General features: G+C 39.8%; 1 protein-coding gene across 1 annotated transcript in view; it reads left to right on the plus strand.

Moving 5' to 3' along the window:
• Positions 1-19,461, plus strand: part of KNTC1 (kinetochore associated 1) — a 101,729-nt gene that overhangs the window by 63,623 nt on the left and 18,645 nt on the right. The window contains exons 41-52 of the mRNA XM_050748220.1: positions 575-679; positions 2,367-2,495; positions 3,115-3,231; positions 5,005-5,114; positions 9,076-9,283; positions 12,869-12,958; positions 13,907-14,078; positions 14,167-14,225; positions 14,362-14,578; positions 15,897-15,970; positions 16,207-16,417; positions 16,648-16,757. Coding sequence (XP_050604177.1) covers positions 575-679; positions 2,367-2,495; positions 3,115-3,231; positions 5,005-5,114; positions 9,076-9,283; positions 12,869-12,958; positions 13,907-14,078; positions 14,167-14,225; positions 14,362-14,578; positions 15,897-15,970; positions 16,207-16,417; positions 16,648-16,757 — 1,602 coding nt within the window. The remainder of the gene's footprint in view (positions 1-574; positions 680-2,366; positions 2,496-3,114; positions 3,232-5,004; positions 5,115-9,075; positions 9,284-12,868; positions 12,959-13,906; positions 14,079-14,166; positions 14,226-14,361; positions 14,579-15,896; positions 15,971-16,206; positions 16,418-16,647; positions 16,758-19,461) is intronic.

Consider the following 19,461-nt stretch of genomic DNA (forward strand, 5'->3'; position numbering starts at 1 on the left):
GTGGAATAAGTTACACAAGGTTTTATACTGTAGTAGTAAGTCTTCACACTAAGTTCAGTGCAGTTTCCACTATACCACATTTGCTCAAAATATCTGCTGTTAATTTTGTTATCACCTAAATGGCCAAATTATTGTAATTACTTCTGAGAGTATCACTGAGCATCATTGAAGAGATTCTAGAAGACTAACTGTTGATAACTTGTTTATGAAGCTGGGCCTCAGAGGGAGTTGTCTTCATTTCTACTATGTTGATACGTATTACATGCTGGTTCTTTTTTAATGAACTGTATTGAGGTATAGTTTTCAAAATTAAAATGCATGTTTTAAGTGTATCAACCAATGTATTCACCTTGTCACCAACACCACAGTGAAGACTTAGGGTATTTTTAATGCTTCCTCTTTGCTCCCTCCCAGTCAATCCCCCACCCCCAGACACAACTTTCTATCACTGTAGGTTAAATTCTGATACTTTTTGGATATAATGATGAATTTTCAAAGTTCCTTAATATTTGAAAAAATTTTCAGAATGATACCTAGAACTAGACCTAAATATTTTTTTGTTCTTTTCTGAAAGTTATTTGGAGAGACTGCATTAGTTAAATCAAGGCATGTTGTTATGGAATTGAAAGAAAAAGCTGTTATATTTATCAGGGAAAATGCTACAACACTACTGCACAAAGTAAGTATTTGTTCTTGGTAAAAATTTTGGGTTTTTTTGCCTTTTACCTTGGTTAACTGCATATGACTCAATAGTTTATGATTCAGTACAGTAGTGTTTTACTATTCAAAAACTTCAAGAAACTATATTATAGCTAATCAGTTGTATTTTTATTATGGTAATTGACATGCTATGGAGCTTTTATGAAATAGTAGTCCGTCTTGTCCACTGTCATCTCCTGATTTTAGTTACTTATATTTATATTTATTTATTTTTTAGAGATGAGGTTTTTCTCTGTCACCCAGGCTGGAGTGCAGTAGTATGATCATAGCTTGCTGCAGCCTTGAACTTCTGGGCCCAAGCGATCCTCCTGCCTCAGGCTCCCGAGTTACTGAGATTACAGGCATGAGCAACTGTGCCCCACTCTGTAGTTATTTATTTTACAGATTAAAGCATTCCAATGATCCTTTTACTTACTTCTATTCCAGAAATCCTAATTTTCCATTACCCTTTATTTTTTAAAAGATTCGAATAGACTTTTGATGAAAATATAGTTGCATCAGGCATTTAATTTTCATTTGTCAGATTACTTCTTTAAAAAAATTTTGGTATTTTTTTGGAGACAGGGTCTCACTCTGTCTAGGCTGCAGTGCAGAGGCACCATCATAGCTTACTGCAGCCTTGAACCCATGAGCTCAAGCAGCCCTCCTGCTGCTCAGCCTCCTGTGTATCTGGGGCTGCTGGTGCGCCCCATGCCTGGCTAATTTTTGAAGTTTTTGTAGAGAGAGGTCTCACTGTGTTGCCCAGACTGGTCTTGGACTCTTGGCCTCAAACAATCCTTCCACCTTGGTCTCCTGAAATGCTGGAAGTACAGGCATGATATTGTGCCCAGGTCCCCAAAATTTTTTTTTTTTTTTTGAAATAGAATCTCGCACTCTTGTCCAGGCTGGAATGAAGTGGCACGATCTTGGCTCACTGCAAGCTACGCCTCCTGGGTTCATGCCGTTCTCCTGCCTCAGCCTCCCTAGTACAGGCGCCTGCCACCATGCCTGGCTAATTTTTTGTATTTTTAGTAGAGACGGGGTTTCACCGTGTTGACCAAGATGGTCTCGATCTCCTGACCTCGTGATCCACCCGCCTCAGCCTCCCAAAGTGCTGGGATTACAGGCATGAACCACCACACCTGGCCCAAAATTTTTTGTTTGGAGATAATTTCAAAGTTTCAGAAAAATTTTAAGAATAGTACAAAGATCTCTGGTATACCCTTTATTGCTTTATCATTTTCTGGCATGCTCTCTCTTTCTCTCTTTTTCTGTTTATATATAAAATCATTTGATATTTTGTATGTATTTTTTCTATTTAGGAATAAGTTACATACCTTATGGCTCTTTACCCCTAAATATTTCAGTGCCCTATAGAACTTGTAGTTGCTTTCCTTACTCTTTGGATAGTGATAAAGGACATTAAACACAAGCAAACATATTAGAACTATTTTACTATAACTTTTCATGAAATACTTGTTCTTTCATAGTGTATATAATTCAATTTAGTGATAAACCTCAAGACACTTAATTCTGTTTTTTTCTTTAAAAAGTTTTTTTAATTATAAATTAAAGTTCTTCCTATTTGTATTTCTGCCCTTTGTAAACAAAGTTAATTCTGTTTTGATTGTGAAGAATTTGCTTCTTTTGCTGCTTTCTTCCCATAGGTATTTAATTGTCGCTTGGTAGATCTTGACCTGGCGTTGGGTTACTGCACTCTCTTACCTCAAAAAGATGTGTTTGAAAATCTCTGGAAGCTCATAGATAAAGCATGGCAGAATTACGACAAAATCTTGGTATGCCCTAACGAAGCACATCTTCAATTCTTGAAGTATTCAGGATTTGAGGGGAGAAATGAAGTTGGCTTTGCCACCTGGTTGTAAAGATTTAGTAGAATAAATGTTGAGCTAACTTGTGATTCCTACCAACTTCTGCTTGACTGGTGACATACTGTTGCCTGTATATGCAAGTTATAAGCATTGTTCAACCCCAAGAATTATGGTTTTTTAATTTCTTAAAATCTGTGTACACCCTTAGAACCTCAAATCTTATTTTGGTTTAGTTGAAACCCTAGACCCATGAATCAGTTTATTTTTGTAGGATAAGTTTAATAGATAGAAAACTTCTCTTAGATATTGTATTAAAATTTGCCTTTTATGGGGATTTTCTTGCAAGATAACTAAAATTTGGCCTTTTATTATAAAGGAAAGCCAGGCTAAATGTATAGCATTATACGAAAAGCTGAATTACCTAAATATTACATAAGAAGTAACGACTGTGTACAAAATAATATGTAATATTCTACATGGTTATCACAAAGAAAGTTATGATTTTTGTTGTTGGGTTTCATCTAAAAGGTGTTTTAAGAATATATTCTACTTATGATTGAACTTTAATTCTATTTTAATTTTTTAGGCAATATCTCTGGTGGGCTCTGAGCTGGCAAGTCTCTATCAGGACATAGAAATGGGGCTTAAGTTCCATGAACTCAGTACTGATGCCCAGTGGGGCATTCGTCTTGGTAAACTTGGTGTGAGTATTCTTTGTACTGCTGTCATCAATTCTGATAATTACCCACTTGGAAAATTTAAAACAAAGATCTTGTCCTTTACTTTTGGGAAGACAGTGTATGTGTACTGCCTCATACATTTTATTAAGTACACACATAGGTGCTTTCAAAGAAATAAGCAACTTTTTGCCTCATTTCCTTTTTTCTGTATTTTTAAGAAAATTAAAAGGGGCCTGACATTTTCAGCTGCTTAACTTTCTCATTTATAGGTATATATCTAGTATCAATTGACATTTATGCTATTTCGGGCCTAGCCTTTAGCCTCATACTTTTGTTTTCTGCTGCTGTTATTTAAAGATAATATTAAAATGTATATTTTAATATTATATACATGGTAAAGCAGCTATACCATGCTTTAAGAACTCCCAGAAGGGGGAAAGTAAATGGCCTTTCTTTTTTTCTTTTTTTATTTATTTTTTTGAGACGGAGTCTTGCTCTTTTGCCAGGCTGGAGTGCAGTGGTGTGATCTCAGCTCACTGCAACATCCACCTCCCGGGTTCAAGTAATTCCCCTGCCTTAGCCTCCTGAGTAGCTGGGACTACGGGCACGCACCACCACGCCCATCTAATTTTTTGTATTTTAGTAGAGACAGGGTTTCACCATGTTGGCCAGGATGGTCTCCATCTCTTGACCTCGTGATCCGCCCACCTCGGCCTCCCAAAGTGCTAGGATTACAAGTGTGAGCCACCGCGCCCAGCCTTGGCCTTTATTTTTGACACTGTGAAAGGACAGGCAGGGCGGGTGCGGTGGCTCATGCCTGTAATCCCAGCATTTTGGGAGGCCAAGGCAGGCAGATCACGAGGTCAGGAGATTGAGACCATCCTGGCCAACATGGTGAAACCCTGTCTCTACTAAAAATACAAAAAAAAAAAATTAGCTGGGCGTGGTGGCGGGTGCCTGTAATCCCAGCTACTCGGGAGGCTGACAGGAGAATGGCATGAACCCAGGAGGCGGTTGTTGCAGTGAGCCGAGATCGTGCCACTGCACTCCAGCCTGGGCAACAGTGAGACTCTGTCTCCAAAAAAAAAAAAAAAGAACAGACAAGCAAAACCCAGTTTTCTTTTTCTTTTCTTTCTTTTTTTTTTTTTTTTTGAGACAGAATCTCACTCTGTCACCCAGGCTGGAGTGCAGTGGCATTATCATGGCTCACTGCAGCCTTGACCTCTAGGGCCCAAGTGATCCTCCCAACTTAGCCTCCTGAGTAGCTGGGACTACAGGCATGCACCACCATACCCAGCTAATTGTTTTGTATTTTTTGTAGAGACAGAGTTTCCATGTTGGCCAGGCTGGTCTCGAACTCCTGACCTCAAGTGATCCACCCGCCTCCACCTCCAGTGCTGGGATTATAGGCATTAGCCAAAACCCTGTTTTCTTTACCAAAAATATAAGACATTTTACTTGCAAACAGTTGACTTATCAGGAAGGTAACCAGTACAGAAATGCTATGTTTTGAAGCTTAATTCTTCTGCAGTAATGGAACTGGTGTTCTGTTGACATTAACAATCAAACTTTTCAGATGAAGAGGCAATGGTTAGGATGACTAAGGAGTTTCAGACCCAAGTACACCTGAAATCTCAGAATGATGGCTGGGTTGGGTAGTGTGAAGTTGGAGGAGCTATAGACAAATGTTTCTTTTTAAAAAGGATAGTAAGAAGGCAAGTCATCATGTTGCCCTTACTCTGATACATTTCAGTGTAGAGGATTTTTTTGGTTTGTTTTGTTCTTTTTATTTCTAGATTTCTTTTCAACCAGTTTTCAGGCAACATTTTCTCACCAAGAAAGACCTCATTAAAGCTCTTGTGGAGAATATAGATATGGACACAAGCCTCATTCTGGAATATTGCAGGTAATTCTTTAAACATTAATGGTATTTTTGCTGTTAACAAAATGGTAATCCTTATTGCAAGAACACAGTAATAACGATGATTATTTTACAAGGTCCATAGACCTCTGATATTTTCTTTTGCTCATTCCAAAACTGAGTAAATATGAAGTCAGATTAGAGTCTCTTATGATATCACCATTTAAATTCACCATTTAGTGTTTCCCAAACTTGTCTCCTGTTAAGCATCGTCTAGGGCACTAACTTTCACATGCAGGTTTCTGGGTCTCTCTGCAGTTCTGACTCAGTGGGTCTGGACCGGGGCCTCGGAATTGCTGGTCTCTAATAGGAGCTCAGATGATTCCTATGATCAGAAAAGTTGGAGAATATTCTTCTGAGTAATAAACTTCTAAATCAGATTAGCTAGGGAGCAAAGTAATCTTAAAAATTAATGAAAAGTTTGATTTAGGGAGAATTTCTAATTTCCTATTGAAATATTTATAAAAATTCTTATTTTTATTTAATTAACTTATTTATTTGATACGGAGTCTCGCTCTGTCACCCAGGCTGGAATGCAGTGGCGCAATCTCAGCTCACTGCAACCTCCACCTTTAAGTGATTCTCTGGCCTCAGCCTCCCAAGTAGCTGGGATTACAGGTGTACACCACTGCGCCTGGCTAATTTTTATATTTTTAGTAGAGACGGGGTTTCACCATGTTGGCCAGGCTGTTGTCGAACTCCTGACCTCAAGTGATCCACCCACCTCAGCCTCCCAAAGTACTGGGATTATAGGGGTGAGCCACTGCGCCTGAACAAGAATTTTTAGAACTAAGATAAAATGTGTTATTTATAGATTCAGCTTACTTTGATGAGTAGGGATAAATGATATGTAATTTATAACTCAGATGTTTCTATCTAGTAAATAGAAGGACTTGTTTTCTGGTTTCAGAATGCTTTCAGATATGTCACCTCATTTAATTTTTACAGTTCTTATTGCATATGTTGCCAGTCGATATATGAGAAAACAAACCCATAGTACATGACCTGCTCAAGGTCAAATTATTAATGACTGCTTCTAAAATCTTATGGGTGCTATAACCCCCATCTGATTTGTAACAGATGAATGGAATCTGAGTTATTAAATCTGAGTTATTGAGAATGAAACTGCTTGGTACATATCCTGCACCAGGCAGGCATCTAGTTCTTTGTCTCTGTGGACAGTGGGGAAAGACCGTGGCTGTCACCATCCTGTACCTGCAAGTCAAGGACTATAGACTGCCCATAGCTTGAAGGAGCACTGACTTAAAGAGTAGTTTGAAGTAACAAAACTATGTCATTCTTCAGTTTAGAGTGCTATAAATCCAGAATAGGATACGCACATCTTACCTTTTTTTATTAATTTGGACTTCTGCTAGATTCTTCTGTGATGTTTTATGGTGCAGGATACTTTTTTGAAATTTAAATAGCTACAATGTCAAGTTCATTTCATAATTATTCTACTTATGTGGCATTGATGATTTGTATTCATATGATAGTGACACCTCTGCCTCAGGCAGTCTACCTGAATAAATTTAGATAACCTTTAGAATATCAGAGAGTGACTTGAAAATGGTGGTACTTAAGCCTTTTATTGCTATTTTGGTTACTCTGTATAGCAAATTAAACTATCATTGTCTTATTAATAGGGTCTAAAAAGGCATTTCAATTGTTATTTTGTCTATAGTAACCAGATTCTTTTTTTGTTTTTTTTTTGAGATGGAGTCTTGCTCTGTCACCCAGGCTGGAGTGCAGTGGCGCAATGTCGTCTCACTGCAACTTCCACCTCCTGGGTTCAAGCGATTCTCCTGCCTCAGCCTCTTGAGTAGCTGGGATTACAGGCACACGCCACCACACCGGGTTAATTTTTTGTATTTTAGTAGAGATGGGGTTTCACCGTGTTGTCCAGGCTGGTCTTGAACTTCTGAGTTCAGGCAATCCACCCGTCTGGACCTCCCAAAGTGCTAGGATTACAGGCGTCAACCACGATGCCTGGCCTAATTTTTGTATTTTTGTATTTTTTTTTTGAGACGGAGTCTCGCTCTGTCGCCCAGGCTGGAGTGCAGTGGCGCGATCTCGGCTCACTGCAAGCTCCGCCTCCCGGGTTCACGCCATTCTCCTGCCTCAGCCTCCTGAGTAGCTGGGACTACAGGCGCCCGCCACCGCGCCCGGCTAATTTTTTGTATTTTTAGTAGAGACGAGGTTTCACCGTGGTCTCGATCTCCTGACCTTGTGATCCGCCCGCCTTGGCCTCCCAAAGTGCTGGGATTACAGGCGTGAGCCACCGCGCCCGGCAATTTTTGTATTTTTAGTAGAGATGGGGTTTCACCATATTGGTCAGGCTGGGCTCCCAACTCCTGACCTTAAATGATCTGTCTGCCTTGGCCTCCCAAAGTGCTGGGATTACAGGCATGAAGACCGTGCCAGCCTGCTTTTTTTTTTTTAATCTTTTTTTTAAAAAACAGCTTTTTGGCTGGGGATGGTGGCTAACGCCTATAATCGCAACACTTTGAGGGGCCAAGGCAGGAGGATTGCTTGAGGCCAGGAGATAGAGACCAGCCTTAGTGACAGAGTGAGAGCCCCATCTCTACAAAACTAAAAAAAATTCGTTGAGTATTGTGGCGCATGCTTGTAGTTCCAGCTACTTGAGAGGTTGAGGTGGGAGGATTGCTTGAGCCCAGGAGGTTGAGACTGCAGTGAGCCTTGATCATGCCACTGCACTTCAGCCTGGAGAACAGAATGAGACCCTGTCTCAAAAAAACAAAAAAAATCCAACTTTTTGTTTTGTTGATCCTTGGTATTGTTTTTGTTTCAATTTCATTTATTTCTGCTCTGATCTTTATTGCTTCTTTTACTAATTTTGTGTTTGGCTCTTCCTTTTCTAGTTCTTTAAGATGTATTGTTAGGTTGTTTGTGAATTTTTTTTTTTTTTTTTTTTTTTTTTTTGAGACGGAGTCTCGCTCTGTCGCCCAGGCTGGAGTGCAGTGGCCGGATCTCAGCTCACTGCAAGCTCCGCCTCCCGGGTTTACGCCATTCTCCTGCCTCAGCCTCCCGAGTAGCTGGGACTACAGGCGCCTGCCACCTCGCCCGGCTAGTTTTTTGTATTTTTTAGTAGAAACGGGGTTTCACCGTGTTAGCCAGGATGGTCTTGATCTCCTGACCTCGTGATCCGCTCGTCTCGGCCTCCCAAAGTGCTGGGATTACAGGCTTGAGCCACCGCGCCCGGCCGAATTTTTTCTACTGTTTTGATGTGTAGGCACTTATAGGTATAAATTGTTTTCAGCTTTTAATTATTACAAAGAGTTGTTCCAGGGGACGTCCTTACTAACGTATCCTTTTCTACTTAGGTGAAATTTGTAAATGTTGCATTGTTATCCTAAAGAGCATAAATATTTTCAATTTTATTACAGATATCTCTCCAATATTATAACAGTTTACATACCCACCAGGAATAATATCGGATTTATTTTTTATTTTTTATTTTTTTTGAGATGGAGTCTCGCTCTGTTGCCCAGGCTGGAGTACAGTGGCACGACCTTTTCTCACCACTTCTGCCTTCCAGGTTCAAGCGATTCTCCTGCCTCAGCCTCCCAAGTAGCTAGGACTACAGGTGTGCACCACCATGCCTGGCTAATATTTGTATTTTTAGTAGAGATGAGGTTTCACTATGTTGGCCAGGCTGGTCTCAAACTCTTGACCTCATGATCTGCTCACCTCGGCCTCCCAAAGTGCTGGGATTACAGATGTGAGTCACCGCGCGCGGCCTAATATCTGATTTTTAAAAGGCAATAATTAGCTTTGATGACAGGTAGTTTATCTGATTTTGAGACTGGACAATGACAAGGTTAAATTTCGACAATGGAAGCATGTACCCAGGTGTTTTGTCAGATACGTTGCATGGAAATGCCTGCAGTTAGGGAGATTGGTATGTATTGAATGCTTCTTTTAGCACATTTCAGTTGGACTGCGATGCAGCTCTTCAGCTCTTCATTGAAACACTGCTCCACAACACGAATGCCAGCCAAGGCCAGGGAGATGCAAGCACGGACTCTGCAAAGCAGCGGCATCCCAAACTCCTGGCCAAAGCCCTTGAGATGGTTCCTTTACTGACGAGCACAAAAGATTTGGTCATCAGTCTTAGTGGGATACTACATAAGGTAGACACACAGTGAAATGAGTTGGGTCATCTCAGTTATCCCTCCCACCCTCAATAATTAGATACGTTAATAACAAATTGGATGTATAAGTCTATATTTTTATCAACTTTTAATTTGAAATATTCTCTTGATTTCTATATTTTTAACACAGTTAAATATAATTTTCCCATTTTTCAAAATAGAAGTAGCTTTTCTTCCCCAGATTTTTGAAAACCTTACACATTCTTTGAATTTGTATGAGCTAGAAAGAAATGTATAAATCAGAACAGGCAATTTTCCTATAACCCCAATCCCTAGAGATAAAAATGTTAATAATGTGGTGTAGTAACTATCTTACACTAAATATACTATTCTGTGACCCTCTTTTTTCACTTAACATATTGTCATTATATGTCAATACATATACATCTATCTCAAAAGAAACAATTTCTTTTTCACTATCCTGCCGGAAATGTCTTTTTTCTTTTTTTTTTTGAGACAAGGTCTTGCTCTGTTGCCCAGGCTGGAGTGCAGTGGTATGAATGTGCCTCACTACAGCCTCTATGTCCTGGGCTCAAGTGATAGTCCAGCCTCAGCCTCCCAAGTAGCTGGGATTACAGGTGTGCACCATCATGCCTGGTTCATTTTTATATTTTTAGTAGAGACGGGATTTCACCATGTTGTCCAGGCTGTTTTCAAACTACTGGCCTCAAGCAATCCTCCCACCTTGGCCTCCTGAAGTACTAGGAATACAGAGGTGAGCCACCAGGCCTAGTGAAACATCATTTTTGACAGATGCATAACTATTATTCCATTATATGGATAAAACATGCTGTATTTAACCAGCCTTTTGTGGATAGACATTTAAATTGTTTTTTGTTTTTGTTTTTGTTTTGAGATAGGGTCTCACTGTCACCTAGGCTGGAGTGCAGTGTTGTGAACATGGCTCATGGCAGCCTTGACTTCCTGGGCTCAACTGGTACCTCAGCCTCCCAGGTAGCTGGGACTATAGGTGCATGCCGCCATAATTTTATGGCAGTATTTTTTTTTTAATTGTTTTTAAAATTTTTTAATTTTTAAAAAATTTTTTGCGAAGATGAATCTCACTATGTTGTCCTGGCTGGGTAGATTTTATTATTATAAATGGTTGTAATTAATATCTTCATACATGTTTTTATACTTTTGTCTGATTTTTTTATTTTTTTTAAGAGAAGGGGGTCTCGCTATTTTGCGCAGGTTGGCCTCTAACTCCTGGGCTCAGGTGATCCTCTTGCTTCAGCTTCCTGAGTAGCTGGAACTACAGGGACTATACCTGGTATAGTATATAGCTGAGTATTTGTTTAGGAGATCTTCTGATCTGAGAATTGGAATGTTTGGTCAGGGGGTAGTTTAATGGAGCAATGAAGGTGAATGGCAGGGAAATAAATTTTTTTTTTTTTGAGATGGAGTTTTGCTCTTGTTGTCCAGGCTGGAGTCTAATGGCGCAGTCTCGGCTCCCTGCAAACTCTGCCTCCCGACTTCTCCTGCCTCAGCCTCCCAAGTAGCTGGGATTACAGGCGTGCGCCACCACATCCAGCTAATTTTTTGTATTTAGGAGTGATACGGTTTCACCATGTTGGTCAGGCTTGTCATGAACTCCTGACCTCAGGTGATCCACCTGCCTTGGCCTCCCAAAGTGCTGGAATTACAGGCATGAGCCACTGTGCCCAGCTTGGAAATAAGATTTTAAGCCTGAAATAAATATTTCAGTTTTATATTTTGCTTGTAATTCAGCCCAAAATTACATAGATCGCTCAAATTTTCTAGGTATAATATTTCATCTTCCCACTTTGTTCAGTGTTGTTTTTCACATGACTTTTGTTGGCATTTTAAAAATAGGCCAGCTTGAGGAACATAGTAAGAACTTGTCACTACAAAAAATTTTTTTAAATTAGGTGGGCCTAATGGTATGTGCCTGTAATCCCAGCTATTTGGGAAGCTGAAGCGGGAAGGATTACTTGAGCCCAGGAAGTCAAGGCTGCAGTGAGTTGTTATTACACCACTGCACTCCAGCCTGGGTGACAGAGCGAGACTGTCTCAAAAATAAAATAAAAAGAGAAAAAGTAATTGTGTGTGGGTAGAAAGAAACAAAGAACAAAGAGAAGACTGTTTTTTGTTGTTGTTGTTTTGTTTTGTTTTTTTGAGATGAAATCTCACTCCGTTGTCCAGGCTGGAGTGCAATGGCATGATCTTGGCTCACTGCATCCTCTGCCTCCTGAGTTCAAGCGATTCTCCTGCCTCTGCCTCCTGAGTAGTTGGTACTACAGGCATGCACCACCACGCTGGCTACTTTTTGTATTTTTAGTAGAGATAGGATTTCACCATGTTGGCCAGGCTGGTCTCAAATGCCTGACCTCAGGTGATCCGTGTGCCTTAGCCTCCCAAAGTGTTGGGATTACAGGCATGAGCCACTGTACCCAGCCTGACATCCTTTCTTTTTATGTTAGTATATGTACATATGCCACACAATTAATTCTTGCACTATAGTATATAGTTAGAGCTAAAACAGAATCCTTTGAGAAACTTGCTTGGAGGCCCACAGTTTTACTCGTGTCATTTCTAAGAAAAGCATCAGTTTCTTTCTGTTCTAATTTATCCCATTGTAAATGGAAGAAATGGAACTTTAATTTCAAAATCTTATAAAATTTTGACCATATCCCTACCCTTTCTATGTTTTTAGTATCTTAAGAACTTCCTTCTTATTTTTGAGACAGAGTCTGGTTCTTTTGTTCAGGCTGGAGAGCCAGTGGCATGATCTCAGCTCACTGTAACCTCCACTTCCCAGGTTCAAGCGATTCTCCTGCCTCAGCCTCCCAGGTAGCTGGGACTACAGGTGCATGCCACCACACCCAGCTAATTTTTGTATTTTTGGTAGAGATGGGGTTTCACTGCATTGGCCAGGCTGGTCTTGAACTCTTGACCACCCGCCTTGGCCTCCCAAAGTGCTGGAATTACAGGCAAGAGCATCCTTCTTTATTAATACTGCCTTGTGCAGCTTTTAAAAACAGCCTTTGAGACCTTTTTTAGCATGTATGTTTATCCTCACAGGTAATTTTAGAGGTGAGAAAATTGTAGCTCTTTATTTTTTTATTTTTATTATTATTATTTTTATTTTTTGAGACGGAGTCTCACTCTGTTGCCCAGGCTGGAGTGCAGTGGCACGATCTCGTTTAACTGCAAGCTGCGCCTCCTGGGTTCACGCTCCTGGGTTCACGCCCTTCTCCTGCCTCAGCCTCCTGAGTAGCTGGGTCAACAGGTGCCTGCCACCATACCTGGCTAATTTTTTTTTGTATTTTTTAGTAGAGACGGGGTTTCACCGTGTTAGCCAGAATGGTCTCAATCTCCTGACCTCGTGATCTGCCGGCCTCGGCTTCCCAAAGTGCTAGGATTACAGGCGTGAGCCATCACATCTGGCCGGTTGTAGCTCATTTTTAAGGGAGTAATTAATTTAACATTGTAGTGCAATGATGTTTTTATATTTATAATCCGTGCTGATGATTGTAATTGAATGAAACTTCAACATGGCAAAGTCTTATCAAGTTTTGATACATTTTTGTTTTTATACAGTTGGATCCTTATGACTATGAAATGATTGAAGTTGTCCTGAAAGTTATAGAACGAGCTGATGAAAAGATAACCAATATTAATATTAATCAGGTATAACAAATATATCAAAGATGTAAAAATCATCTTTCTGCTTTTAATTGGATCATAAATCATATCATTATTCAGGGCCTTTCCAGATTATCCACTGAATTCCTTTTAAACTCTGTGGTTTATTTTAGGTTTTTAAAAATCTTTACAAATCTTTAAAAAAGGGAAAAGATTTTCATGACATTCCTATTTTATCACTTATCTTCATCCTGTTTTTGCTGTTTTGAGGTGATTTAAATAACCTCTCCTGCTGTTGAAGAGTATGAAGTCACTACAGAACTAATTGTGAAGAGTTAAGGCAACATTTGCCATGTAGGAAGTGAAAAAGGCCATGGAGCTGAGAGTTAGGTCAGATTTGTGTATTAATGAGTAGGTCCAAGACCTACTCAATTGTGTCTCATTACTTTCATTAACTTCTTCATTGTTTCTGAATTTTGGTCATAGTGGCTTTTATACTTTTTAATTTGATTTTAGAAATTAGTATTTTAGAAATATTTTAATATTTTAATAAGACTTATTATATAAGAAAATATATCAATTCAAAAGATTATACAAAGTTTCCTAATAGAAAATATAAACATAAGAAAAAGAAGAGTGTAGAGAATTAATTTAGATCTGTAGCCTCTATATTTAAAATGAAATCAAGTATTTTGAATTATATCTCAAATTATTTGAAGAGCAGATAATCAACTGTCAAGCTCTCATTTACAAAACATCCTACCAGCAACAGGGCACCAGTGGTTTCTGCTCATAGGATTCCTTTAATGATTGTAATACGTTATAGTTTAGATGAATAACGTTAAAGGGAATACTAGAAAAGGTTTTGATCTTCTTTCTGAAAACAAGATGGTCTCAGGAATGGAAACTTTTGATGGTATAGTGTTAGATGATTTTATGACAGTTTAGGATTGGGTTACTCTTACTGGACAAAAGTGTTTTATTTTAATATAGGCGTTGAGTGTTCTGAAACATTTGAAGTCATACAGAAGAATTTCTCCTCCCGTGGATCTGGAATATCAGTATATGTTGGAACATGTCATAACTTTGCCATCAGCTGCCCAAACTAGACTGCCTTTTCACCTGATATTCTTTGGCACAGCACAGAACTTCTGGAAAATTCTCTGTATGTGTTCATTAACTTTTTATGAATTTTACTGGATAGCCAAATTTTTTTTCTTAAGCAAATCATACTCTCCTTGTTTCCTTTCTAGCTACAGAACTCAGTGAAGAATCTTTCCCAACATTGCTCTTAATTTCTAAATTAATGAAGGTAATGGCTTAAAACATTGTAAGACATTTCTGTATCCTGTAATTAATTCTGACCCTGTGTAGATTTTTCTGCTGCTTTCATGTAAAACCTTATATGTGAATATGTGCTTCAGCCATAACCTTCCTTTTCTTTGAAGTTCTCTCTGGACACTCTCTACGTGTCTACAGCAAAACATGTTTTTGAAAAAAAACTGAAGCCAAAGCTCCTGAAGTTAACACAAACTAAATCCTCAACATTGATTAACAAGGAAATAACTAAGATCACGCAGACCATTGAATCCTACTTACTCTCTATAGTCAACCCAGAGTGGGCTGTAGCTATTGCCATCAGCCTTGCCCAGGATATCCCCGAAGGTAAGAGGTCTTCTTTTAAAATTGTAGTAAAAAGAAAAAAAAAAGTACTCCTTTTGCATCTTCAAGAAGAAGCAGGATGGTAGTTTTGAAATGTATGTGCCTGCTCTCTTCACTGTGGTGAATGCTGAAACGCTCACGGGCAAGGAGGCAGGCACTTTCCAACTTGTCCTTGTGCCTTCTTTGGGGTGTGACCTTTGCTAGGAATAAGCAGTGATGGGTACTTCCTAATATCCAGTCACACTTTCTTTTTTTTTTTTTTTTTTTTGAGACGGAGTCTTGCTCTGTCACCAGGCTGGAGTGTAGTGGCGTGATCTCAGCTCACTGCAACCTCCACCTCCCGGGTTCAAGTGATTCTTCTGCCTCAGTCTCCCGAGTAGCTGGGACTACAGGTGCGCGCCACCATGCCCAGCTGATTTTTGTGTTTTTAATAGAGATGGGGTTTCGCCATGTTGGCCAAGATGATCTCAATCTCTTGACCTCGTGATCCACCCACCTCGGCCTCCCAAAGTGCTGGGATTACAGGTGTGAGCCACCACACCTGGCCCAATCACACTTTCAATGAGGAATCTTTAGATAGTCTCACATAACCAGACAGGTGCACAAGCACAGGCACTTACTGCTACATTTTTGGTTGTAACAAAAGTTGAAAATGACTTTTAAAAGAATGCTCAAGTCAGGAACTGGTTAGAAAATAGGGTGTGTTCATAGAACGAAATATTATGAGGCTGATTTGGAAAGATATCCAAGATATGAAGTGAGAATAGCAAATTGTACTAGAATATGTATGGTATTACCCATTAGGGTTAAGATGCACATGCAAGCATGTGTGAACACAGACTGACACACACACATAGAAAACTCCTAGAAGGCATATAAAAATCTAGAGAATAGGAATGGAAGCCTCTGTTGGCTTTTTTTTTTTTTTTTTGAGACAGAGTCTTGCTCTGTCGCCCAGGCTGGAGTGCAGTGGCGTGATCTCGGCTCACTGCAACCTCTGCCTCCTGTGTTCAAGTGCTTCTCCTGCCTCAGCCTCCCGAGTAGCTGGGACTACAGGCGTGTGCGACCATGCCCAGCTAATTTTTGTATTTTTAGTAGAGACAGGGTTTCTCCATGTTGGCCAGGCTGGTCTCCAACTCCTGACCTCAGGCGATCCACTTGCCTTGGCCTCCCAAAGTGCTGGGATTACAAATGTGAGCCACTGCACCCAGCCATGAGTATGCATTTTTGTAATTTTTAAAAGGTTGCTAATTTGACCAAAATACATTTTCTTGAAAAGATTAAGATTTGCCTGTAAATCTTTATTTATTTATTTTTTTAGGTTCCTTCAAGATGTCTGCTTTGAAGTTCTGCCTTTATTTAGCTGAGAGATGGCTGCAGAATATCCCATCACAGGTGTGTCTGAACTATCAGATTGGTGGCTTCTCTTCTTCCTAATTAAATTGTACTAGCTTATTTTACCTTCTCATGCTGCCCTGATGCCTAAAATGGAGAAGGAAGACCAAGGCTTTATGTAGGTGCTTAGGAACATAACTGAGGAAGGGAGGGATTGTGATTGATAAAGATGGATGCTTGGCTTCAACTGAGACTTATAAAGTAAGAGTTTCTTTTTGCTTGGAATTGTTTAAAAGGATGAAAAACGTGAAAAAGCCGAGGCTTTGTTGAAGAAGCTTCATATCCAGTACCGGCGATCAGGCACAGAAGCTGTGCTCATAGCCCACAAGCTGAACACTGAGGAATATTTAAGAGTGATCGGAAAGCCAGCACATCTCATTGTCAGTCTCTACGAACATCCTAGCATCAATCAAAGAATTCAGAATTCGTCTGGCACAGATTATCCTGGTGAGGACAAAACTATTTTTTTGTTGTCCAAGAAAAGCTATTATTTTGATTCCCAGTTTTATGTATATATGTACGTGTACATATATATTACATATATATGCTTATATATGTATATGCTTAAACATACTTATGTGTATGCATGTGCATATATACACATACACATATAAGTATTCAATATAAGTATTTAAAACTTGCGTTTTTCTTTTAATTCTTTATTTTGAATATCTTAGATATTCATGCAGCAGCTAAAGAAATAGCTGAAGTCAATGAAATTAATTTGGAAAAAGTCTGGGACATGTTGTTGGAAAAATGGCTATGCCCTTCAACAAAACCTGGTGAAGTAAGTACTTGCTGCCCAAGAGTTGAGTATGCACCGATGACTTCTTCTCAAAGGCTAAATATTTATCCCACATGATAACGGCCTTCTAATTAGGAGCACAGACTCTTCAAAGAAGGAACTTTGTTTTGTTTTGTTTTTGAGACAGAATCTTGCTCTGTTGCCCTGGCTGGAGTGCAATGGCGCAATCTCTGCTCACTACAACCTCCGCCTCCTGGGTACAAGCGATTCTCCTGTCAGCCTCCTGAGTAGCTGGGATTACAGGTGCCCGCTACCCCGCCTGGCTGATTTTTGTATTTTTGGTAGAGACGGGGTTTCACCATGTTGGTCAGGCTAGCCTCGAACTCCTGACCTCATGATCCTCCTGCCTCAGCCTCCCAACGTGCTGGGATTACAGGCGTGAGCCACTGCGCCTGGCCTCTTTTGTTTGTTTTTTACAGACAGAGTCTCACTCTGTCACCCTGGCAAGTGCAATGGCGCAATCATGGCTTACTGCAGTCTTGAACTCCTAGGTTCAAGCAATCCTCCCCACCTCAGCCTCCTGAGTAGCCGGGACTACACATGTGCATCACCATGTGTGGCTAATGTTTTGTTTGTTTGTTTGTTTGTTTGTTTGTTTTGTAGAGACAGGGTCTCTCACTATGTTGGCTGGGCTGGTCTCCAACTCCAGGCCTCAAATGATCTTCCCACCTCGATTTCCCAAAGTGCTGGGATTACAGGCATAAACCACTGTGCCTGTCTGGAACTTTTGTTCATTTTATTACCCTCTGTTATCTGATAAGTTTTAAAGAGATTGTTTACTTTTCTTTTTTTTTGGATACAGAGTTTTACTCTGTCACCCAGTCTGGAGTGCAGTGGCGCGATCTCAGCTCATGGCAGCCTCTGCTGAGGTTCAAGAGATTCTCCCTCCTCAGCTCCCGAGTAGCTGGGATTACAGGCGTGCGCCACTATGCCCAGCTAATTTTTGTATTTTTAGTAGAGATGGGGTTTCACCATGTTGGCCAAGCTGGTCTCAAACTCCCGACCTCAGGTGTTCCACCACGCCTGGCCTGAGGTTGCTTGCTTTTTGTTTACATATTTTGTAGCTGTTTTACCTTTCAATTGATGATTTCAGATGCTGTCTTATATGAAAGAAATGGCCTCTTCTTTTATTCAAAATCATGTGGTTAAGTTTTTGTTTTGAAATAATTTAAAGTGTACAGAAAAGTGCAAAAATAGTAAAAAAAATTCCTATATATACCTTTCACCCATATCCATGAATTTTTAACATTTTGTCATATTTGCTTCATCTCTCCTCTATAATTGATATACATAATATTTTTCTAAACCATTGAAGAGTAAATCACATGTGGCATCCCCCTTTGCCCCCTAAATATTTTAAGGGTATATTTCCCAAGAACAGGATTTTCTCTTATCCAACCATAATATAATTATAAAAATCAGAAATTTAATGGTGATATAATTGAATTTATGGTCCATTTTACAGTTATACCAATTGTCCTAATAATGTTTTTTATAGCAGTTTTCTCCCCCAGGTCTAGGATCTTGTCTAGGACTATGCTTTGCATTTGTTGGTCATGTCTCTAGTCTGCTTTTTTTTTTCTGACACAGTCTGGCTCCATTGCCCAGGCTGGAGTGCAGTGGTGCAATCTCAGCTCACTGCAACCCCCACCTCCTGGGTTCAAGCGAGTCTCATGTCTCAGCCTCCCGAGTAGCTGGGATTACAGGTGCCCACCACCATGCCTAGCTAATTTTTGTATTTTTAGTAGAGATAGGTTTTCACCATGTTGGCTGGGCTGGTCTCGAACACCTGGCCTCATATGTTCCTTCTACCTCAACCTCCCAAAGTGCTGGGATTACAGGCGTGAGCCACCACGCTTGGCCTCTAGTCTGTTTTAATCTACAACAGTTCTGTGACTTTTTCTTGTCTTTTATGATATTGACATTTTTGAAGAGTATAATCCAGCTGTTTCATAAGCTGCCCTCCAATTTGGGCTTGTCTAATACTGCCTCATGATAAGATTCAAATTACTTATTTTTAACATCATACTGCATAAGTTGTATTGTGCCCTCCTCAGGGTATGACATTTGGAGGCACATGAGGTCCCTTTGCCCTCATAGTTGATGTTAATTTAGATAACTTGGTTAAGGTGTTGTCTGTTTGTCTACTCCATAATTGCTATTTTTCCTTTTGCAATTATTAGAGGAAATATTTTGGGATGATACAATATTCGATGCCTCTCCCAACTCCTTTCCTCTACCCCTCCATACCCTGATTTATTGATGTTTTTGAAGAGCACAGGCCAGCCGGTTTATAAAATGTTTCATTTTGGGTCTGCTAATGTTTCCTGTTATTTGATTCAGGTTATGTGCTTTTGGCAAGAATACTGTATAGGTGATGTGTTACTTTCAAAGGATCACACCAGGAAGCGCATAATGTCAGTTTTTCAGAAATAGCATCATTAACATCTAAAATTTAAGATAGGATTCAGCAAATCCAGATCTTCTGTATCATTTCTTCTGAATTTTCAGGCAGAACTTAAGGTAGAGTCTATAATTCCTATATCCACCTAGGCAGATATTCTTGGGGGAACAAAATCTATTTGTAAACAAATAGTGTAATTAACATGATATTAGAGTTTTGTTTGTTTGTTTGTTAGAGCAATGGCATGATCTCAGTTCACTACAGCCTCCACCTCCCCGGCTT

This window comes from Macaca thibetana, chromosome 11 (assembly GCF_024542745.1).
Source record: "Macaca thibetana thibetana isolate TM-01 chromosome 11, ASM2454274v1, whole genome shotgun sequence".
Lineage (NCBI taxonomy): Eukaryota > Metazoa > Chordata > Mammalia > Primates > Cercopithecidae > Macaca > Macaca thibetana.